General features: G+C 41.8%; 1 protein-coding gene across 4 annotated transcripts in view; it reads right to left on the bottom strand.

Annotated features, from left to right (window-relative positions):
• Positions 1-15,974: 15,974 nt before the first annotated feature.
• TASP1 (taspase 1) overlaps positions 15,975-24,860 on the bottom strand; it is an 81,964-nt gene continuing 73,078 nt past the window's right edge. For all 4 annotated transcript variants that reach the window (XM_017745335.1, XM_008642004.2, XM_017745337.1 and 1 more), the window contains one exon: positions 15,975-17,482. In XM_017745335.1, the coding sequence (XP_017600824.1) occupies positions 17,387-17,482 (96 nt within the window). In that variant the 3' untranslated portion in view covers positions 15,975-17,386. The remainder of the gene's footprint in view (positions 17,483-24,860) is intronic.

The raw sequence follows: 24,860 nt of genomic DNA, 5'->3' as shown, positions 1-24,860 counted from the left end.
GGGGCTGAGCCGTGCCAGCCTCACCGAGGAAAAACACTCAGCTCCCTTTCAGCCATTAAAATGAATGAAGAGCAAGACTGTTTGGGTAAACATCGGCCAAAAGAAACCTTGGAGGCAGTAAGAAGGCTACTGCTTCATACAATATAGACCATGTTTCCAAATACAAATATTGCACTTGGCAGAGACGCTCCTTTGCTTCATGAGTTATGTTGCACTTTTTGTTATGTTTAAGTTTGTGCAAGAGGTATAAATAGCTGGGCTGGTATTAAATGAGCTTTTTTTTTTCTTGCTTTTTTTTTTTGACAAAATATCAAAATGATCCCAGCTCTTCATGGAACAAACACACACTATATTCCTGTGCCTGAATTTTTGTTGCTAATTACAGAAAATACCATGTAACCGAAAAACAATGTTCAAGAGCCAGACATGAAAAACACATCTTTCCTATATGAAGTCATTTTTTTCAGAAAGCTGTCTGGAGGAGGGCATCTGGATCACCATAGAATTGACATGTGTGCATACATGCTTAGTGGCCGCAGGGAACAGCAGTTTCTGCTCACACTGCGACATGGAAAGCACCATGTCCCAGCTGAGGAAGACTGAGCGAGACAGAGGGACCTGGTTTGGGGTTTTGGTCACAACTGCTTTGGCTGATCCTGTATTCCCCAAGAGCAGAGATAAGAGGCAGTCCTGATTACAGTCCTGATTATAGACACAAGATGACACTTTGTACTGCATACAGCAATAATTACGGGCACGAGGCAAATCCCAGCAACCATCCAAGCCTCTGCATCTCAACATGAGAAGATACTACAACCTGAAGGCCAAAAGACATTTTCATTTGTACTTTGATAAACCTGAGTGTGCATAAACACGAGAGCACAGCAGGGCCCTCACTAGCCAAATCCCTTTATCACCACAATGGCAACATCTACCTGGTTTAACCAATTCCTACCTGAATGGATAAAAGAGTTACTTTTAAAGATGGATGCAAATTTTATCCAACATGGATACAACATAAAATGACTGTCTTAGATAAACCAAGGAGAGGAGTTCAAATACTGTTAGTTTAGCATAGAAAACTGTTATTAACTTAAGACAGCACAAAGGGCTGTCTATTTCCGCTGAAGACAATACTTATTTCCATTTTAAAAAAAGACTCACTAAATATTCCCAAGTTTTTTCAAAATATTTCAAAGACCACCAAACCAATAGAGCAGACATCAACTGAAAATATGAGATTAGTGATTAATGATCACACCTTCTGCAGCCCACAGGAAGTTAATAATGCATACTATACAGTTGCTGGGGTTTAAAGGGAATGGCATGTTTGTTAAATGAAAGATATTTTGCTTGTGAGTGGACATGAGGAATGTCATTATTCAATGTGTCATGCAGGGTCTCTCCATCCATTCATCCCACCTCAGAAGTCAGGTGAGAGCAACCAAGGAAACTTTCACCTACACAAATGGCTTGAGGCTCAGATGTTGGAACAGCATCAGATCAAATGCTGTAGATTAACAATAAAAAGTACAGGAAGAAACACAAAACCATTTTCTCCTCTAATCCTTCATGGTTTTGCTGATGGCCGGACCCACTCATCAGAAGCAGATGAGTGTGCATTGCATTACATCTTTATAAATAGCTCATTGACTATTCTTCTGGTTATTTCCCCTTGTACCAATGTAGTGAAAAATATTGGTCACCACTGATACAGTGGCTGATGGAACAGAGTAAGAATTACTTTAAAACCCCACAGAAGTGTTGGTAATTTTAGCTCCTGACACCACTGCATTTCAGGAAGTGTCTGACCAGCAATAGTCATCCTACAGCACTGTGGCCAATCTCAGTTGAAAGACTTCTGCTTATCTCGCAATCAATGGTTCTTGAGCTCATTTTCAGTTCACATTTTTGGCTGTGAGAAGTAGCTTGTTTTTCAGCCAGCGTGATAATCCCCAGAAAACAGAAAGAACTGAGTTAGACTTACCCAGCTTGGGACTCATTTTCTACAAAAACAGCATCTCCCAAAACAAAGGTGTGGGACAAAGCAAACACACTGTGAACTAGAGAAGAGCCATTCCCTGTGTTTGCTTGCTGCCATTTCTCATTTGGAAAAAAGTGTATTTTTAACAACACAGAATTAGTAGAGGGTGGTGAGCCTTAAGCTGTCATTAGAGGCTGCCAAATGAGCCAGTGTCCCTTGTGCTGGTGAGTAAACAGGGGTGTATGAGGGCTGAACAAACAAATAAACAGAGCAGGCAGGAGTGGCTTTTGGACTCCAGCATAGGTCAGTGGTGTGGGAGTGAAGAGAAACCCTGAGCTATTTTCTCTCTGCTTTCACACCAGACACTGGTACGGGTGCCTGGGGTCCCTGTCTGGACTGGCGAGATCAGCTCAGTTTCCTGTTTCCCTGTGGTTAAACACGTCAAAACATCATTCCACTCACAGAGGAGCCCCTTGCAGTACTATTGAAGAAGCACAACATGAAGGAAATTCAGTCTCTGGATGAATTAATCTGGTCAGTGAGATTCCTTTACCATCCAGGCAGATGCCACCCCACCAGAGCTGCAAAATGTATGAGCAGAGTTTTATCCTTCTTAACATGTATTGCTTGCATGGAGCTGTGATGGGAGCCCTCCTGTGCAACCAGGGGCATGGTCAGACAAACCTGGGTGAACACTACCAGTGTAAAACTCACATGCAGACCACTCTGTATGAATGGTTTGGGCTCTGTGCCTGCCCATGCATGGTGACTTCAAACACTCTCGAATATTGTCTTCTCAATAACTTCCCTGAGAAACCAAATGCGAACCAGACTTGGGACACCTCTCTGATGGTGGCCTTGCCAGCTGAGCTCAGACAAACCTCCCTGCATTCATGTGAAGAAATAAAAATATCATCCTTCAGTTCCCTTCTCCAACCTGCCCACAGAAGCCTACCAGAATTTCTGCTAAAATTAAAACCTTACTCATGCATAAAGGAGGGAAAAAAGAGGAGACTGAGGAAAACACAATGTACACAGACTTGGCAAACACCAGTCTTGGTTTCTGTGTGGGGATTAGGACAGCCCAGCCAGGGTAAGTCCCTCTCTGTGCAATCTTACAGCTATATTTATGGTAGTTGTGATTCTGCTAAAGATTTTTTTCACATTCACACAATATTCCACATCTTCTTACTCCATCTTCACCGTGAATCCAAAATCGCCCATTAGCTTTGAAGCCAGATCTCAACTTCTGCTTCCTCTCCTTGGCTAAGGTAGTTCTGTTAAGCAAGGATAATACGTTAAACATGCTTTTACTTTGCTTTTTGTACTTACTATGGACTGAAGATATTACAGTTTTCTTCTCATTTTTTAAAGTGTAAAAGTATCATTGTGTTAAACATATCCATCAAAAGCAGTAACTGCTTTCACTTGCATATTGTTACCATAAAATCCCTCTGAATGACCTACAGAACTGATGTTCTCACACAGGCAACAAGGACGAAGAGTATGCCATGAACTTTTGGTTTTTAAGTTATGATCTAAAGGGAGAAAAAAAGCAGCGAGCTCCCAATTGTCTGTTGACACCCTGAGGTTTCTCGCCCTCACTGCTCTGTGTGAAATAGACAGGTGAAAGCAGCCCAGAGCCTCCTTCCAGCACCAAGTGTATCCACTGCCAAGAAGTAGATGTGGGACTCACGTTCCCTCGTGTTTGCAGTGGCTGCTGCCTCTCAGAGGCGCAATGCTTGTTTTCCAAGGGGAGGGAGTTTCCCCCGCCACGGTCACACATTCCTTTGGCCATGCACTCACAGGCTGCCACTCCTGCACCTCTAACTGATACAGATTGTGCCTGACCTGAGGAGATTCTGCCCGAGCTGGCTGCATTGGGAAGCTCTGCTGACTGATCCAGGTGAGCCTGAGGTTTACTATGCAGTTTTAAAGAAGTTTCCCTGCATAACTCACAGGTATCATTCAACCAAAGCCAAACACTTGCCTTCTGTATGCTCCTAAACACTGCCCCTGCTTCTGCACCAGGCACACGGGTTCATTTAGGTTACTTGAGTTTAGCAGCCTGTCAGAAAGTTCCCAAAGGTCCTGCATTTTGCAGAGGCGGACGGCGCTGAGGAAATCCAGGAGCTGCACAGCCAAGCCAGGGATGAGCATCTCCCCCTGAGACGCCCGACAGCCCCTCATGTTTCCTGTGCTTCTCTCCATCCCTCGGCACCATGTGGCTCCAAACTCCAGCATGTTCACGAGCCAGTGACATTTCTAGGGGAGAGCACACAGAGCATAAGGCAGCCACGATTTAGCTGGTAAGGAAGTAATGATTTATATTAACATTTGAAGCAGGTCATTAAATATGACCCCCTCACTGCAAACCCCATGCTGAGCAAGATATTTTCTTGTAAATGATTTACCAGCAAGCTTTTCATACTTTTGCCTAGTAGGTTTTCCATAACTGAAGTCAGGCTCACTCACATTTCCCAAGCCCTGGTAGCAGCTTCACTTCAAACTGTGAAGACATCTGAAGGCTGCTGCAAATTGGTTGGGACAGCTCAGCAAAGAAGCAGAATGTGGGGCTGTTTGTGGCTTTCTCTGTCCCAGTTCTGTGATAAGGTGCATGAGAGGCCCAGGAGGTTGTTCTTGGGGCACCCAGGTAACCTCTGGTTGACTTTCTCTGTCTGACGTTGCAGGATCTCAATGGATGGACCTCCCACCTGCCAAGGAAGGGATACTGCTTTTCTCTGAACTCTCAGCTCCATGGCCAGCATGATGCTGAGCCTGCAGATGGGTTCCTACCTGTACACAGACCCTTGTGTCTGCTACATTCCAGTGCCTGGAGGAGTGCAGGGCGGATTTTTGCCAAGGGCTGCTGCTCTTCCCGGGATGGCGGTACCTGCACTCCAGCCAGGGAAACTCAGATCATAACAGAGGGCAGCAGCTCAGGGGAGGTGATTCTGCCCCTCTACTCTTCTCTGGTGAGACCCCACCCGTGGTACTGCGTCCAGGTCTGGGATCCTCAGTACAGGAAGGACATGGACTTGTCAGAGCAGGTCCAGATGAGGGCCATGAAGATAATCAGAGGGCTTGGGCACCTGTGCTGTGAAAACAGGCTGAGAGAGGTTGGATTGTTCAGCCTGGAGAAGAGAAGGCTCCGGGGAGGCCTTCAAGCCCCTTCCACTACCTAAAGGGGGCTTTTATAAGAGATGGGGATAAACTTTGCAGCACGCCCTGTTGCGACAGGACAAAACATAATGGTTTTAAACTGAAGGAGGGTTGATTTAAATTAGGTATTAGGAAGAAATTTTTCACAATGAGGATGGTGAAACACAGGCATAAGTTGTCCAGAGAAGCTGTGGATGCTCCATCCCTGGACACATTTAAGGTCAGGTTAGATGGGGTTTTGAGCAACCTGATCTAGGGGAAGATGTCCCTACTCACTGCACAGGGGTGGGACTAGTTTGCCTTTAAAGGTTCCTTCCAACCCAAAGCAGTTCATGATTCTGTGATAATGGAGCACCCAGAGGTATTCTCCTTGGTGGGGAAACCCCAAATCTTGCTTGCATGCCCTCCTCTGGGAGTGGCCATCTTCAACATGAATTTGCAGAACACCTTTTCAGGGCAGAGAAATCTGGGAAACGGAAGCAACTGCTGCAGTGTTCATATCCCACTTTTTCCATCATGAATAAGTTATGCTCTGTCCTTCTGAGAGGCATTTATAGTTTTGCAACCTCTCATCATCCAATCCAAACTCCCACTGAAGTCCATGGAAGCAATCTATCTTGTGTTATGTCAGCTTCAGGCCAGGCTTCAGTCTCCAAAGGACAATCACAGCTGAAGATAAACAAACAAGCTACACAGTTCTGTTTGATTTTGCCTTTTAAGTATAATTTTTCATCTGTGTAACTAGAACTGTTCCTTCCCAGATGAGGTTGGATCATATTGCATGCTGTATTTGATAGCCTGAGAAACAAAATATTTGCATTTATTTAGCTGGCAGATTGCTTTCTCCTTTCATGGAGGGGAAAAAAGCCTCTATCAAAAAATCAGAATGTTTACTCTCACCATAAAGAATAGTGATTTCTGATATTCTGAACATCTGATGTGCCTTAAAGAAGAAGATCCTTATAACACCAAATATTAAAAGATAAATGAATATTTAGATAAAATGTATAGAGATTATATAGAGAAAACATATATGTTATATTTATAAAATATAAAGAATAAAATGAATAAAGCCCCGTTCTTGCTTTAGGACCAGCCACATATGAGGTATCAATACTGAAAACATTCAGTATTTGATGTCAAGCACTGGATGCTCTGTAAGCCAGTTAATACCTCCACCACAGGCTGTTGGAAGAAGACAACACTTTCAGGAAGGCAAATAATTTTTTTTTTTTTTAAGCAGAGACTCATATAAACCATACAAGGGAAAACTATTTGCTTGTGAGCATGTATGTAACCTTCATCTTTTTAATTGCTCCAGCTTTTGGACAATTCCAGGCAACTGAAGCCACCCTTTTTGATGCCAGTCTCATTCCTGCCTAGTGCAACCCGTGCAGCTGCTCAAGCCCAGCCACAGAGCTGAGGCCGGCATGTCAGGAGCCACCAGGGAGAGGACTGAATGTGCTGGCACTCAGCATTGGGCTCTAGGTCCTTGAAAACAGAAAGAAGTATGTGTTGAATTTCAACCTCCCCGAGCCACACGGGTTTTGCACAGACCGCTTTACTCTCAGCTCTTCCCCAGGGCAGGGTGGGAAGCAGCCCCGCTCCCCACGGCTGCTGTGCCAGGCGGACCCAGCTCCTGGTTTACACCTCAAAAGCAGCACGATGGCTTAATCCGGCAGATTCCCAAGAGCCGAGGGAGAAAACTCTGCGAGGGACTCTCCTGAGAGGGAGACACATCAGGCTGGTGCTCAGCCCAGCTCGGACACGAGCCCTGCTCACACCCTCGCTCCCAAACTTGTAGCGGAGGGGCAGGAGAGGGAATGGAGCAGCAAGATGTGGTACTCCTTACTCCGTGTGTCAGTTCCACTGCTGAAACCGCGTCACTGTCTGTGGTACCCTCCTGTGGCCAGGTCTGACATAGCAACCGCCCGCCACCTGCCGCGCTCACTCCGGAGCATCTCCGTGCGCTCGGAACCGTACAATCCTGGAATGGCTCGGGTTGCAAGGGACCTTTACAGGTCATCTGATCCAATCCCCCTGCCATGAGCAGGGACATCTTAAACCAGACCAGGCTGCTCAGAGCCCCATCCAGCCTCGCCTTGAATGTTTCCAGGGGTGCGGAATCCACCACCTGTGTGGGCAGCCTGTGCCAGTGTCTCGTCACAGATCTTCATCCATATGACTGCCCTGCCCTGCAATACTTCACCCCTGGTGATCACCAAGCCTTGTGTTCATCCAAGGCAACCTCCAAGCCCCCCACAGCACTGCTTCCTCCCCAGCAACTCCCACGCCACTCCTGGTCCTTGGCCCCTGGTTTTGGAGCACAGCTCTCTGTGAGCAGGGAGCTCCCAAGGGCCTGGACGTGCTCCGGCACAGGGCACAGCTCCTGGCTCTGCTGCTCACTGGAGGCTGCCCAGAGGAGTGGAGCCGTCCTTTCCGTAGCTGCCAGCTGGGCACAGTGTAGGGATGGCTCCTGCCTCTTTTCTCTTATGATCCAGCTGCTCCTGCAGCTCCCTTCCAGCTGTCTGTGTGCATGGGCAGGACTCAGAGCTTCCACAGTCATTCCACATCGCCAGCCACCGCCACCTTCTCTGCTTCCAGCAAGCACAGCGCTGGTCAGCCCTCAGCAGGAGGCTGCTGCTGCACCTGGTGTGGCAAGTTTGGGCTGGATAACCAAAGGAAACAGTGTGGGGACACCGGGTCCTCATCTCTGCCCAGATCTGCAGCGTGCTCAGCAGGCACTGGGCACACACTGGATTTTGGAGGATGCTAAAGATGCAGGGGAGGCCAGAGACACAGGAGCTTTCCTGACTGGTTTCAGAGCCCAGCAAATGGTGCCCCATGCCCCATGTCCTTCATCTTCTTCACATTCCAAACAAAAAGGCTCTTCTTGTTGCTGGAGAGGGGGAGTGAGGGGAAGGATTATAATTTTTTCAGCCTTTTTACAATATGGCAAAGCAATGCCAACAGATGGAGCTGTGCAGAGCAGAGACCGCTCGCTTTGGCAGAGCACGGGGGAAGAAGCAGCCGAGCATGGAATTCTAATTATTAAGCATAATGAGAGATGAATCATCTCCAAGCAAGAGACAAACTCCATTTACTATGCTCAAGTGAAAAATAAGTCTGTCAGCAAAGCTATAGCCCAGAATGGGGGAATCCCAGGGTTTCTCCATCCCTGCATGTCAGGATGTGCTGTCCCAGGAGAGAGGAAGGGCTCATCACAGCCCTTCAGCACAGGCTGGAGCCTCACAGTCCTGAGCTGGACTCACATCATCCCTCACCAGAGCTTCCCATCAAAAGGATATATCGTAAAGGACTTCTTCCTTTCCCCAGCCTAATCCCAGACTTCACAGTCTGGACACAACAGCATGTCACAGAGCTTCCACCCACCATCTCCTTGGAGCTGGATCAAAGTTATCTCAACCCTCTTCCCTACCCCAAGGCCACAAGTACACTATGAAGACTCCATAGCTCACCAGCAAGCAGGAAAGCAGGGATGCAGGAGCAGCAGGCTATCAGGAGGACAGAAAGAGGAAAGAGTCAACAACCGGTGACCCTTTTTGGATTTGCATGCACGGACAGTGAATTTGAGAGCTGCATTGTTTCAGCAGAGAACAAACTGGGAGGAAAACTCCACTGTCAAGAGTCAATGCATTTTTTTTCCTGACAAGATGAACCAAACAAAATGTACTTGGCACACGACTAACAAGAACAAGGTCATGCAGCCTATCTGCATGTGAGAGAGAAATAATTAGAACACTTCAGATGAGGAGGAGATTTCAGCTTTCATTTGAAAGAATTTTTCCTTTTTGTTATTTTCAGGTAAGGAGAATTGGTTACCAGGAAGGGAAAAGGGCTTGTATCTTCTTTCCAGCCACATGAAAGGTTTCAGCAAAGAAGAAGCAAAAGCTTATGATTTCTTTCTCTTACAAGCCCTGTTCAAAAAAGTCACTGGATCTACTTTTATGTAATAGATAGAGGATTTCTCATGGCAAAATTAAATGAACATTGTACTGCTCTTTGCAAAAGGACTGCATGGAGCAACATCTTTGATGGAGAATTTGCAGGGCAGAAAATATAAACTCACCAGAAAGTTCAAAAAGCAGGGATGGCTCCTTTGCCCCCTTCACCAGACCCCTGTTGCCAGCAGGGATGCACTGCCTTCTTCAGGTGACATTCAGATTAACACTGGCACTACGTTACTGTGCAGGTGATTTTTACCATGTGAAAAACCTGAGTAGTGAAAAATCTGAGAAATTATTTAGGCAAAAAAATGGTGAAAATAAATAGAAATAAAAATTCAAAATTTTTGCACCAGCCTAAAAGGTTCTCATTTGTGAATGAAGCTGCTCTGTAATCACTGGATCAAACAATGCCTGGTTTCTTCAACATTTGTGCCAACAGAGCTCACAGCAACCTACATTTTAGCCCTAACTGGGAAAAAAATCCTGTACAAAGGCTTTTTTGGACATGGATCCTCAAGGGACTCATCAGCCTCCTTTCAATTCAGGAACTTGATGTATTTCCCTGTTCCTTCTAGCCACACACATCCATTTCACAGGGGAAATTTAATTATTGACCCTCTGTTAATAGTGTTGAACTGAAGCAAGGGATGGTGCTGCAGAAAGAAAAAATAAAGATGAAAAGAAAAGAGAGGAGTGAACAGGAAATAAAGTGGACATGAATAGAGACAATACATGCACATATAATCCAGGAGCACACTGGCCTGAAAGAACCTGCACCTAGGATTTCCAAATGAACAGTTAATCACACTGACTAGCCAGCCTGGCCACCATTATTACTAAAAAACCATTAAAATGTAGTTTTTGGACTCCCCGACTTTTTAAAAGCATTTTCCCAGGCGAATTATTCTGCTGACTCTTGGCAGTAATTCAGAAAGGACAACAGCATCAGAGCAATGGAAACAGGCTTCAGTACCCCCAGTACCCTGAGAGGCAATCACCACACCGTGGCATTCGGAAAGCATCCTGAAGACATTGTGACACATCCTCAGGGCAGGGCATGGGCAAGGTGAGTGGTACAGTTCTCTTTGGGAGCAAAACAAAACCCGCAGGTCTGGTTTTCTGCATTACCTCGCCAGGAGGGCTAAAAGGAAGGCTTGTACCACTTTGTGTGTGCCTTTTGTGAGACCACCTTACATGGGCTCATCCTATTGCAGTGACATGGATGAAGGATTGGAATTTGAACTAACCTGAAGACAAAGCACAGGGGAGTGTTGAAAGCCTACCCATTTCTTCAGACACCTGAATGCATTTGGGTGCCATTCTCTGCAGGGTTAGTTCCTATTGACTACCTGACCTGGGCTTGGCATCCCCACAGCAGTAAAAGCATCTTTGTTTTAATCTAACTTGTGTGACTTTAGAGATACCTGAAAAGAAAATGCTTTAGCAAGGCAAAAAAAAAAGGCATCTTAGTTTCAAAATTGAAAACAAGTAAAATAGAAAAGTACCGAAAGAAGAAAACACCATTAGCTCATACCTAAACTTAAAACTCTGTCCAAGTCACAGTTTGGAGAACAGGATAATTCAGTTGCCTTCTGCCCCTGGTGTATTGTTTTTAATGGTGAAGTTTTTGCTGGGTTTCTGTTCATCATTTTTAGTTGGGTGCTTCCTTATTTTTGAGTTCTTTTCTAATTTGGGTACCTCCTTTATGCTGGTCAAGATTCTTGAAACTTACCTGGGAATAACTATTCTTCTGATGTGCAAAGAAGATACTCAAAATAATGTTTTTTCTATCCATTAATCATTTTCCCTGAGGAATGAATGGAATTGCAGTCATTTAATTGTAACAGTTTGGAAATCATCTATCATACAGCATTCTCTACTGCGCCATGGCATTTTCTTTTGTGCCATGGCATTTTCTTTTGGTTGGATAAATTTTCTTTCATGGACATTATGTGACACGTTGATAAATAAAATGGGGTTTGAAACAATATCCCTCCCTTCCACAGACACACAATTATTTTCAAAGGCCATCACAGCACAACACTGACCATTAATTTAATTACCTCGAGCCTCAGCCTGTTCTTATCTCCCCATAGGAGTTCACTGCCTCCAAACTTTAGAAATTGTTTCTTCATTGGATCAAGAATTGCATTTCACTAAGATTGATAAAATCAGCCACAAATGCAATTTTATAAACACGGTGATACTTTCCCAACAAGACCCATGGTGCATTGTAGCAGCAGCTACTTCCAGGGATGGACTGGAAGCAGTAAGAGCAACATCCAACATGAAGAAGAATCACAGTGAGTGGGATGATGGGGGCAGTTTCATTTTACACCCGATTTAACATCAGATAAAAGCAAGTGTTTCTGTCTTCCCCATCCCTCTTCCAGCCATGCATTCCCATGTTTCTTTTACACAACCATGTAGCTGCAGGGCCCAAAAACATCAGTCCCCTGGCCCAAGAGAAAATTAACCTGCCAGAAGAATATCTCCTGCAAAGTTTTACTCTTTGGATTTAGTCCTGAAGGGAATCGTGGCTGCAGGTGTAATTGATACTGGTACCATCATCGGTAAAAAAACTCAACTTAGGGGAAATTAATTTAATGTCTGGCTAATTAAAATAGGTTTGGATAGTGACAGACAAAGGCAAACTAAAACACCACCTTTCCCCATATCCTCTTTCCCAGGCTTAATGTTACTCCCTCATCCATAAATCCTGCACCCTATCCTGCAAGAAGGGCTCATGGGGCTGTTTCTCATTTTTGTTTTTCTCACTCCTTGCTGCCCATCCTGCTTCTCACAGCCAGTGCCTTGACACCTGTCCACAGTACAATACCAGAGGCGAAAGAGTTTACTCTTAGCTGCAAAGAGCAGCAATATTTTCAAGTATGGACAATTTGATCTCAACTTTAGACCCAATCTCAAGGTGACAGGGAGCAGGACTGGGAGATCTCCAGCACAGAATCACATTGTGTGGCTGCTATCAGTCACAACTCACGTTTTAAGGAGAAAGTTCTAAAAACGATGTTCAATAGGATTTCTATCGCAGGAACACTACGTACAGAAGATGTTACAGTCCAGGCTGGTATTGTGGCTTATTGGCAATTACCTGGGACACAGCGGTTTGCCACAGGTGAGCTGTACCCTGGGAGTCCTTGCCCAAGGCTGTGCTCTGGTGGTATGTTGTTGATACCATTCACACACGTCCCTGAAGTGAAACCAGGGCTGCACAAATTATCATCTTTAGGAAAACTCGTGAATTATGAAACAATGCTGAGAGCCCTTTATCTCCTTTTAGCACAGTCATTGCTTGGCTACAGCAGATTATTTGCTCAGAGGAGTCTGTGGTTTGGTTCTTCTCCTTGGCTTGTTGGAGCCCTACACACCCAGCAGATATTCCCAGATAATCCAAAAAATGAATCATCTGAACATCACCTCATTTCTGAAGCCTCCAGTACTGGCATTAGGGGACTTATAAAGTTTGAGTCCTCTAAGACAAACACCTCCAAGGGTGACATCCTGGCTCCACTGAAGCTGATGGCTGAGCTCCAAGTGACCTCACTGGGGACAGGATCTCACCTCAGACACTCCCCTCCATGCGATGCTTTCTGAAAATGGCATTTCACTTTGAAAGGCTTTTTGTTCCAGAAAGATGAGCTTAGTTGGTGTCTATCTGTGAGCCTTAGTGGATATTTGCAGCAAGACAGCAGTATCACTGAGACCTCTGAGGTAAGGGAGGGTACGATGCTTAAGGCACAAGGCCGTAGGAAAGGAGGGCTCACTGTACCTGCTGCTCATGCTAACACTATTTGCTTCATTAGGCAGACAGGAGTGGGTAATAAGACACATTTGTTGTGTTTAAATCACTATCAAGTGATGCTAATGGTCTTTACAGGGATTTATCCCCCAGGTTATGTGGAAGATAAATGCTGTGTCACTGTAGAATCTAAAACAAGAGAAGTCAGTGTACCAGTCCTCCTTATCTCTGCGTTATCTCCCAACGGAGTGAATAATCAAGCATGGGACTACTAGAGCAGCACAACCTCCCACAAGCTTTCCTGTAAAAAAATGAGCAAAAGGAAAAGAGGTAAGTTTTATTAATCAGTAATGGTGTCTCTCAACACACTGCAGGAGTCCTTTGCCACAACCTTCCATATAAAATCTCAACACAATTTCCTGCAAGTTACAGGTTCTCAGCATTTCTTGGCAGATCTGGCCTCTGGTATGAAGCAGTGGCCCTTTCCCAACCCTCCTGCAAGGAATCTACAAAACCTCTGCTGACACTCCATGGAGGCTAAAAGCCCCAGAAATTCTGTGTTTGTCTTCACTTTGCTGTAAACCAAAACAAGTCTTTCACATGAAAACCAAGTGTAAGGGAGCAGTTCATACTTTGTCTCTTCAAATATCCCTTGGAAGACAAGCCCTAACAGCATGTGAAGGATATATCAATTCTTACCCAGGTTTCTTGGTTTCTCTCTTCTTCTTTTTTTTCCTTCAAAATAATTTTGTTTTCCCTCTACCGATTTTCCATTGATTTCTGCTCTCCTCTGTTGGTGAACTTATTTTGTATACTCTGCTAACAAGAGCCTTTAATTCCCTAACCTAGCCACAGTATAAGCTTTCCCTTCAACTCTCAATTCTCTCCTAAAACTTCCCTTATCAACCAAGCTGACCTGAAAACCAGGTTATTTTCCTAAGTCATATTTTAATATGAAAAGGTGACTCTCTACTAAGAGGATGGGATTGCAGCCACCCAGAATTACACGGGTCCCAATTCTGTTAGAGATGCAAACCTTTTGAGAATGAGGAGATGGTGTTCAGTTACTTGCACACACAACACTATAAAAACTGGCCGCGCAATTCAGTGTCTTTCAACAGACAAATCCTGCTACCACTGACTGACAGACCTCTTCATATATCTGACTCAAAGTAAACAACTCACATAACAACTCGAAGAAAAAGAAATCATAGTGAAATTGCAAGCTTTCGTTTTTACAAGCATGTAAATACACACTTGACAGCTTCCATCTAATCCTGCATCATTCTGCTCAAAACTGAGTTACAAAAACTGTCTGCACTGTTGCACTGTTACCCCACGCCACTGTGAAATATTGTACCTGTAATGCCTTAACCATCAACTCCTTTGGGTACTTTGTCTATATTCTGCTTTTAATTCACATTCTAAGTAACAATAGCAGTTACCCAACCTTGCTAGTAACCCTAGATTTATTACCAGCTTTTCTTCTTTTCAGCTTCCTTCTTCTTTGCACAGGACCTTCTGTACTGTCCTTTACAGATGAACGGCTGCAGTTCCTCTAAATCAGGTCCTCTCCTCCTCCACCTCACTCAAATCTCTCATATGTCACAGCAGTTCCAGAGGTTAATTCACAAGCAGTGAAGCAGAGTCTTCGTATTTACAGAATATAAAAATTGTAAAGAGTTTTTATTAAAAAAACCCAAACCACACAAAAAAACCCTCCACAACTGGAATTCAAATCACCTCTTAAGTTTTTCTAGTGCAGCAAGCCTCTCTTCCATAACTTTCTCAGTTGGAGCCCTTTGAAATCACTCATTGCAGGGTCACGCTGTTAAGGCACAGGAGGAAAGGAAGGCAAAAAATGGGTTATGTGTCAGATTTGGTTTAGCCTATTACAAAGCCTTAAGCAAGAAAATTTATTATGGCGAAGACTGACTAGGACTACTGCAGCACTGACCTGTCTGCTACAAAATCCTCTAGGACACATAATTGTGTGTTGAAGTATAAAATCGACAGTATTCAAATTTTATTTCTATGTATTTCACCTGCTCACCCTTCCTTTATAATTTTAGCAGCTATTGCTCTCAACTGTGTAATTTCCTCCTGGGCTGTATCTGCTTATGCCAGTGGCAATGGTTACTCATCACACACAACGGTTTACAGACCACATCACTGCAGTGTCCCTCCTCACCATTTGTACTTCATAAGCCTTTTTTAAGCTCAAACTAGAACTAGTAGCACAATTAGACCCATAATTAAAGTAGTGTAAGATATCTCATTGGTTTAAGTGGGAGTTTGATAGGAAATTCTGCTCCTGTCAGTCTTCACAATTACTGATACCAAAATTCGTATGTGCTAAGACAGTTTTCTTCTCATATGTACCTTAGGTAGAAAGCTGTGCACCAAAAAAAGGAAAAAAAATTTATCGGGGTATTGTATAGACACAAAAGTAAAGTAAAAACAAACCACAAAAATCCTTCGCTGGAATCCAAAACTCCAAAAAGAGAGATTAAGCAAGTAAGGGGAAGAAACAATTCATCAATTTACATTTTACAAGGCATTCTGCCATGCTTATTGCATGAAAGAGTGAATTTATGCCAAAATTTCTATGATGTCAAAACAGAAAAGCACTTTTAGAATAAAAGCAGGCTAACACTGTTCCTTTAGCTTTTCTAATAACAAGGCCATTTTCAAATGTGGGTATGCACAAACCCATATACATCATCTTCAATTTTTCACTCACTACATAGTGAAGGGTCCACACAATCATTTAATCATTAACCATGTGAGAGCAGCTCTAAGGGCTGTGACAACACAGCTTCTGCTGCATTGTTTCTGGAGTGCTGCAGGACAGTCCTTCATTTCCTCAGACCATGAGTGCATCACTGAGGAACCAACCTGGTATTTTGGCACAGACTATTTTAAGACAGGTACATTCCACGTTGTTGTTGTGCAATCTGGAAAGCTGCTGTTTCATACTATTTACAGAACTGTATTGAAGTATCTTCAACTATAGGGCTACACTGAGGTCACAATTAAAAAAACCACACACAGATGACAGTATCTCGATATATGCTGTAGTATAAAAGTGAAAATGAACTCAGGCTATTAAAAAAATTTATTCTTTTCCATGAAAGATTGGTACTACAATCAATATAACCATTTCATCAGTCAAGTATGTCTGTTATAGGCAGGCACAACATTACAAAACAGGCAAGTACAATGCCCGATTAAGCGAATACAGTCTGAATATCTATTCATCCACTATTTCTGAAAACAGAATTATCAAATATCCACCAGGGAAAAAAAGATGAACTATTTTAGTTTCTCTTTGGCATATTTATCAGGACAATGAATTAATTACAAAAGTCTTCTATTGCTGCCAGTGCTGTGAAGAAAAAAGGACTGAGTGGAAGGTTGTACGTCAGAACTCACTTTTAAGACTTGGGCAGCCTGGCTCACATATCCAAACTGGTGACACATGACAGTTCAGCTGCCAATGCTTCACGAGGCAGACAAGGATTACATTGTTTTACACTGCAGTTTTGTTGAAGGTATCAAAAGAGTTACAGTAAATTTATGCACAGTACTTACATATTACACACAGTTATATAAATACCCATGCTGTGGCTGGGCTTGAGGACGCTGCTTAAGCAATACAAAAGCTCAGTATCAGACCTCCCACCAGCCACTTAATACACATTGCACTTCGCATCCAGTAATATGTTCATTTCTGTACCTCTCTTAAAAATAGATTTAAAGCAGAAGTGAAGAATAATATCGCATCTTTCCATAAACTCTTCTTATTTACACTGTAATATTCCATTATACATAAAGACTGCATTACGATACATTATCTTCATATAGCTTTTTGCAATACATACAGCTTGGAGCTATTAACATCTTGGTATGGGAACAGAGATATGACCTATAAGCCTATTTTAAAACAATTTGAGCCTAAATTTTGCTCTAGTTTGTTTCACTGAAACCATTCTTTGAACAAAAAAAAAAAAAAATCCTCCTTATTGGAGAGGAAAAAAACAACTCGTGTTTAAACCACCTCTGGATTTCTTTTAACCACTGAGAAACTTAGAAACCATAATCATTTTAGAAACCATAATCATTTTTTGCATCATTATAAAGCCACTTCAAAGGCCTGTTACTTTTAAATTTAGAATATGAATGACAATTGTGACCATATCTTTAAATTTTTTTTTCTTAATTTTTGGTTATCTTTCAACATAAAAAAATGAGAACACCATCATTAATCATACATGATCTTTGCACAACTGCGGAGAGTTCCTATTTTATTCAGGGACAAAATAAACATGCACACAACCCCCATTCACGGAGTGAGAACATAAACTACAGCAGCACTTGTCTCAAGTTATGGTGCACATGGTTGCAATACGGAGTATAAAACAAAAGCAGAATTTCCAACATCTGTTAAAACACAAAAAAACTCCTATTGTACAAAAAAGTCATTCACATTCTTTGCAATGAAGTGAAGAATCAGCTGCTTTCTGGACTCTCCAGCCTGCAAACTCCTCCTTCTATTGCCACGGACTGTCCTGCCACAGCTCCAGGAGGAAGTCTTGAAATGTGAGTCTGTGGAGAAGTCAAGAGAATATTATGGACTGAGAAAAGGCAAAATTATGCAGGACAAAGTAAGCTTGTAAATACTGAACAATTAAGCTGTTCCCTCACTGAAGTCTGAGGATAAATTACAAAGCAACTTGAAAAGAAACTGAGATTCTTTTTCTTTTTTGATTGCATTGATGTTTAACACATGAAGAGAAAGACCATGACAGATGCATAGAAAAGGTAAACTGGATGAATCAGTGCACTGAAAGTAGAAAGAAATATCCAGAGTGAAGACAAAAGAAAATCATTCTGGCATTTCATGGTTTATGGGTCTATTTCTTAGGGAGATTCAGAAGTGTTTACTACTGCATACAGAAATACACCTTACAGAAATCTCAGACAGAATTAACTATTTGACAGAGCTAAACTAATACTTCAGAGCATAAGGCAACTGCAATGATCAGGATGCAAAGGAGAAATTTCTCTGCATAAAATACCTAGTCATCCACCTAAAAAACTCCAAAGACTTCCTGTTGCCAACTACCAAATAAATCAATCCAAAGAACAATTGTGTTTCTGCCAATAGGCATCTTTTCCACAGAAAGTTTTAAAAGCACTTTCTGTGCTTTTGAGAAGGCACTGGAACATTTCAGCCAGGAAGTGGGCGCGTGTGTCTGTGTACACAAAACTCCACTTTATAACTGAATTGTAACTCAGTGGCTGTAAAAATCTGTTAATGATCCTTTATATACTAGGGTATGCTTTATTAGATGGGCGAAAGCATCCACTTATGAAAAGATACTTTGACTTACTGTTAAGAGTAATGACTTTTTATCCCCTCTGCACATGTTTTTACACTGTGAAAACAGCTCATGTTATATTAGATTAGGAACTGGAAATGATTGCTACTATGGTATAAAGCTCACAACATAAAGTTGCTGGCATTTAGAAACTACAGCTTCCTGTAAGTGCAGCCCACAACATATTTGTTGGTACATACATTATCCCACTTAAAAGATTTAATTGGTTCAACTAAGGCCACGGGTTGTGACAAGAAGTACAAATGTACAAGTTCAGTAAGAATAACTTGCATCAATTGAGCAGAAAATTATTTGAGATTCTAAACTCAGTTCATTACACTGAAGAGACATTTTGTGTCTCGGGCAGCTTCTTTTAATTCCTTTCTTGATAAGGGTATTGTGGTGCCTTCATTTAGGTGGTCTTGTTTTCAGTTAAATCACAGAACAAGATTTAATCAAAAACATTTCAATGTTTTCATTTTACAGCTGAAACTTTGATCTCTGGCTTTCCTGCTTGATATATGAACAAGTTCCTACTTTAAGAACAATTTCAGTTACAACTGTGACTTAACCACTCCGAGAAGAAAATACTCCCTTCAGATCTGTTACAGCTTCCCCCAAAATGTAACTGACAATTTGTCAGTAAATGTCATTTCATAAATTAAAAAAAAAAAAAGTAAAAGGAAGAAAATCAAGTGGAAGAAAGGTATTTTTTATTCTGTGACTGACAGATCCATGATATTTCTCCAGGTCTGTGAAAATTTCTAAATGAAAAGGGTAACAGTATAAAAGCAACACTGTTTGATGGGCATGGTAGCAAGTTTCCTCAGAGGAAGAATGCCACTGGTTGTTGAGCGAGATACTGCAATCAGAGCAAACCAGTAAGTTAATCCTAATGAATTTTTGAGCAAGGAAAGGAAAACGTACAAGAGGGGATAAGCAGGTAGTCACTATCTATTACTACATTAGCAAGTAGCTGGCCTTAAATAGCTGCCCAAAACACATTTCCTATAGAAAACCTCATTTCCTACGTCAGGAAGAACCCATTTCCCATACACAAGACCCCAAACCACTATACACCAGCATCTGAAGACTTCCATTTACAGAAACACTGAAACCACACATAATAAAACATTTCTGAAAGCCTTTACTTGCATCCTGTGTATTTTCATACTTTCTGTGATGGCGTAAATACAGATCTGGTTTACACTGACTACTTCTTATTACTTTCACCAATGGCTGCCTTATGTAGAACAAAAATGAGACAGATCTAAGATGGTATTGTTTCAGATGTGACTTAACAAATAATTTGACAGGATAACATTGCCATGTCAAGACAACTTCAGAAAACTCCCAAGCAAATTCTTACATCTCTCTTGTTCTTAACCATAAGAACAAACTTCAGTAAATAAAAAGAAACATCAAAGAACACTTAATAGTTTTAAATTAACCGCAGAACTTATTTGTAAAGTTTGTTACATTTTTGTATCCCACCATCATATTTTACATTAAGTCCAGATTGCATAGTCAATTAGGTTTAGCTTTTAAAAACTTAAAAATAAAAAAGCAAACAAAAAATAGTGACACTGGAAAGGTTTTAACTGAACTCAATTATTCTGTCAGCTTTACAAGTTGAATGAACCCACACCTGGAAGAAATTGTGCCTGGGACCAGAAAAAAAAAAGGGAAAATAAATAATTTTCCTGAATGAATCCTCCACTCAGCTCCACAGAAGCCTCTCTTTGAGGAAAGAGTATGTCAAAGAATGGTAGATTAAGAATGATGGGGTTATCCATATCTTCAGCTTCATATACAGACATTTTACAGTCCCAAGAATATTCTGATGTGATTTGCCTTCCTAGAGAAAAGGGAGGTTGGTGAGGGTCCGGGAGGAGATGAGGTACTGACAACTGGGACAACAATCAGTCACCACAGATTTTTGCTGCAGCTTAAAGGAGGAACCTCGTGCCCACAGTTCTACAGGAAAACAGGCAAGTGCTGGAAGAAAGATTTGATTTTTTGCTTCCTACCCCCCCATAAAGCCCAAATGAGCTAGCCAACCTTCAGACGCTGATTCTTGCTCCATGTACTCGACATCCAAACACACAATGTTTCCTTCTTTCCCTCCTAACCAAACCAACATCATGGATCTATCGATCCCCCCAACCCCAGTGCTGCAGACTCTGGAATGTTACTCTCTCCCAGTGCTTTTTGATGCACACTGCAAAGTTTCCCACTACCTACGAAACTAACAGGTCTTTCTCCTCTGGAATACACATTAACTCCTACAGGAACAATATACGGTTTCATCTTTTTGACTTACATTATTTCATGTCTCATAGACAAGGATTCTGAAACAACCTGGAGACCAAGGAACATGAAAAAGGTTTTCTTTTAAAGAGCTAGTCTCCTTCTTTTATTCACGTAAAAGTACCAGTTTGTCACAACTACTTAGGGCACTTTTCTTTCATTAAAAGCATAAATGCAATGTAAAATGAATATATAAAATTTAAGCCAGGAGACAGACAGTGCTGCATGAGAGAGCTGAAGTCAATAAAACGCTGCCAAGAGGACAGAGTACAACTACCAGATGGCAGCACATTCAGTTCTTAAGCAAATCTAGGGAGTGCTTCATGTGTTTAGCACTCTTATTACACACTCAGGATGTGCTTTAGACAGAATAATTTATAAAACAAACTTTTTCCATTCATTACACTATAGAGATGAAATATAATGAAAGACCTAGTATGCCATATCCTTAAGGAAATTGCTTTCTACAGCTTTGCTCCTTGAAAAAAGGAGTACCACCAAACCCATATATTCTTAAGAAATTTGGAGCCTTCTAGCTGTGTACACACTTCCACCATCAGAACCATCTGACCACACATTCTGAATTTATTTTGTAAGCAGTAAAAGCCCATTTTGGCAGCAGCTCTGCTGCTCTGTCTCCTGGTAATCTCTCCTCCACCATGGTTTGTATGTACACCTGTAGTATGGCAGGAGAAGGTGCCCCACAAAATACTGGCAACTGCTGCTATCAGAAAATGCTGTGTGCATCTTGTTTGGTGAAACCTTAATAAAGAAAAAAAATGGGGAAAAAATAGAAAGAAAGAGAGGCTCCAGAATATTGTCCTTGTTGGGAAACAACTGATGATGGGGTGATTCTGGTCTCACTGCACTGAAAGTAATGATTTAAATACAGGTTGCATAGGAAGTTAACAGTTTTCCAAGCTCAAATTCATTCTGTGATTTAAGTATATTACTACAAACTATTTAGGTCTCTAACTAAATCACTCATACTTGTATCAAGACAGCCTAAAGACACATACCAACCAATCATCAAATCAGCTCAGCACCCCAGGGTTTTGTAGAGGTATTCTAAAACCTTGTCATGTATCTTCAAATGTGATTTGTATCATTGTGAACTGCAGGTGCTAAGTCAGGTTACTGCATTTATATTTGCATACCTGGACACACAGTCCCATCTTCCCTACCCCACTCTGTCAGCCAAATGCAGGGAGAGTTCCAGAACTACTGGCTTTATGCAAGAACCCAATCCAAAAAGTGAACTTATCTTCTCATCTCAGAGCCTGTTGATTTCCATGAAGGTCTACGAGCCAAACATTTTAACTAGTATCTTAGCACTAAAGGTTATTTCCAACAAATAGAATTATTTTTATGAGAGAACTGGATGGTCCACTGTATGCCCAGAGTACTTTTCAAATGAAAATTTCTGACTGATTCCCCAGTCTCCAGACAAGAGTGAAGATTAAAGAAAATAAGTAGAACAGTGACATATACTTTTCCTGTCTCATGAAGTTAAAAGACTGTCTCTGTAGTCTGAAATGAATGACTGAATTATTTGACTTCGTATTTCTGCTCACTGAACAGGCTCAGTAAATTTTTCCACTAATTTTCAAAATAGAATTAGGATTCTTCCAAGATGTCTTTCTTCACCCAGCGAGCACTGGAAAACTGCCCTCCTCCTGACAAAGGGCTTTCACAGACCTTTTACTCACAAAGTCAAATACAGAAGCTCATCCTCAGAAAACCAACAATAATCACTACAACCAGTGTTTGTCACATGTATCACTTCAAACATAGAGGGAAGGACTTCTGCTAAATTTTACAGCATCAGTAAAGGCAAACAAATCTGATGATGACAGCTTACATATCCACAGGAAAAGTGAACTGGAGATGGTCTCCCTGTCCACCATGTTTGCTTATACTGGAAAATGAAATTAACTGTCAAAGATAAAAGTTTCTGTTTGCACATCACAACCACAACATTTGGTGTGGACAGCACTTGCTGCTGATGGATGTTTTCAAGCACAGCAATATGTAACACTCCCCACTACTGCTATACCACGTCTTGCAAAGCAACGTGAATTTGGTTCATTTGAGAATGGAAAGAATGGTTCATGTAACTTTGCATTATTAAAACCTGCCATAACATAAAGCTTAGCATTTCATGTTATAAGAACTGAATAGCTGCCAAAAAGAGATTTAAACTGGCAATTGAATTGGATTATATTCAATATTGCAACTGGACTTTTTAAATTTGCTGTCTAAGTCATCCAGCTGTTAGGAAAACTAAAGCCTATGAGGCTGAACTACAAGGATATCTCAAAAGTATTGCAACATTTACAATAATTGCCAAAGTTTGCAACATTTATAGAGATCATATAGCAGATTTATAAATACTAAGAAATATAGTGAGCTGATAGATTATTTCAAATACTTACACAAAATAAATTACCTAAACTGCATTTTGCTGCTATCGAGGCTGGATCTTGCCCTGGAAAAAAAGCACTCTGACTTCAAATACTCTTGAAAACACAGTGAGGAATTACCTATCTAGGAGTAGAAACATCAGCCACCACCAACTATTCTCCCCATGACAAGACACTTGTCAGATCCAGGAAGAAGTAAGTATCCCAGCCACTTACACTTTCTGCATACAGAATATACTGCAGGACTTGAGTAAACAAATATTCTGCAGACCTTGTCTGAGATAAAAGGGCTCCTGTCTGATTATGCACAGATACACAACATTAAATCAAAGAAAGGCTGCCTACCCACAGCCAGAAACTTCAAGAGATGCCGTTGGTATGTGAACTCACATTGCAGGCATACGCTGCACTGTCATTTGAGATTGAAGAATTTATTTTCCTTTGAAGCAACCTCCATTGGGCAAGCAGACAAGGAACAAGAAGATATGAAGTCTTTGTAACTAAGAAGAGTCAATTGACTTGTGCAACCTAACCACTAACACCCCTTCCTTCCCATTCCTCATTTAAATCTAAAATCACATTATGGGTGAATTGAAGGAATTATTAAGTATTACACATCATCCATGGCAGTATGAACAGAGCTGCAAGAAGCAACACAGAGTAGAGCTATTTCCCAGTGCTGACAACAAAAATGCTTAAGCTCTCAAAACACAACCCAATAAATTCAGGAAAATAGGAAATGATAACTGAACCCTGCCAAAGTAACTTTAAAGAAGTCAGAGCCCCAGTAACAGAGTGACCTTCTTAGCTGAAGCTATGATCAGTTGTTGGATCTATTATGGATCCATAAAAAACCCCAAGCATCTGGAAGGTTATTCTGAGGACTAACTAGTATCTCAGAAAAAGAAAATCTGGACTGGAAAAAAAATAATTGCTGATTTAATATCTTAAATTCATATCTCGTAATTCATGAGTCAGTAACACAACAACCAAAAAAAAAAAATCCTCCTCAGTTCATGCAGTTATTTAACCTCCCAGTCCTTCAATCTAGAAGTCATAACCTTTCCTGATGCAGCAGTTACTGCTACAAAAGGAGCAGTGTGAGCGCAGAGGGAATCCACAAACTAATGTTTTCTATCTGTATCTATGTATTCTCATGGTTGCAGCCCAAAACTTGCACTGCAGCCCAGAATATTCCAACAGCCTCACTACTGATAGAAAGAGCTGAGCATCAGCTACTGTGACAACTCTACCATCACAGAGGTGGCAATACAAGACCTTCCTTCAAGAGATCTTGGGAAGCCCGTCCATCTTCCCAAAGAACAGGTCTGATGCTGAAACAATCTGTCACAGTATTGCTTCAGGAAGGAAGTTTGGGTCCAGAAGCTCCTAAACCAGAGTCTATCTGCCCCTTGAGCTCATAACTGAGGTTCCCAAGCAGCATCCTGGGTTAGGTGCAGCACCAGGCGGTGCAGGTTAGTTCAAGAAGTAAAGGAAAGAGCCAAAATGCTCAGATGAAAGCTTGTGTCCTTCCACATCCAATTTGTGACAAATGCTGGCACCAATTGATTATGAAGCTGCTTGTGTCGAGAAGGATGACAAGAAAAAAAGAAAAGCACAGTTGAACCAGCTAAGATATGCCTTGATTAGCTGTTTGTGGCATAAAAATCTAAGGGAAGCTACTGGGCCATCCACCATGCAGGTGCTGGAGATGACATTGCCAGAGCTATGAGTGGTGGAGGAGCTGAAATAGCTCCAGCATCAAGAAAGAGCTGATAGGACACACAACCAGAGGTGACTGTGTCAGTAATAAGGTGTGAACTTAGTTCATCTGGCAAGGCTATGCAGGATTTTTAAAGCAACATTCAA

Source organism: Corvus brachyrhynchos, unplaced genomic scaffold (assembly GCF_000691975.1).
Source record: "Corvus brachyrhynchos isolate BGI_N302 unplaced genomic scaffold, ASM69197v1 scaffold69, whole genome shotgun sequence".
In the NCBI taxonomy this organism is placed as follows: domain Eukaryota; kingdom Metazoa; phylum Chordata; class Aves; order Passeriformes; family Corvidae; genus Corvus; species Corvus brachyrhynchos.
Note: the sequence above shows the minus strand (reverse complement) of the source record. Positions and strands in the feature narration are given on the sequence as shown.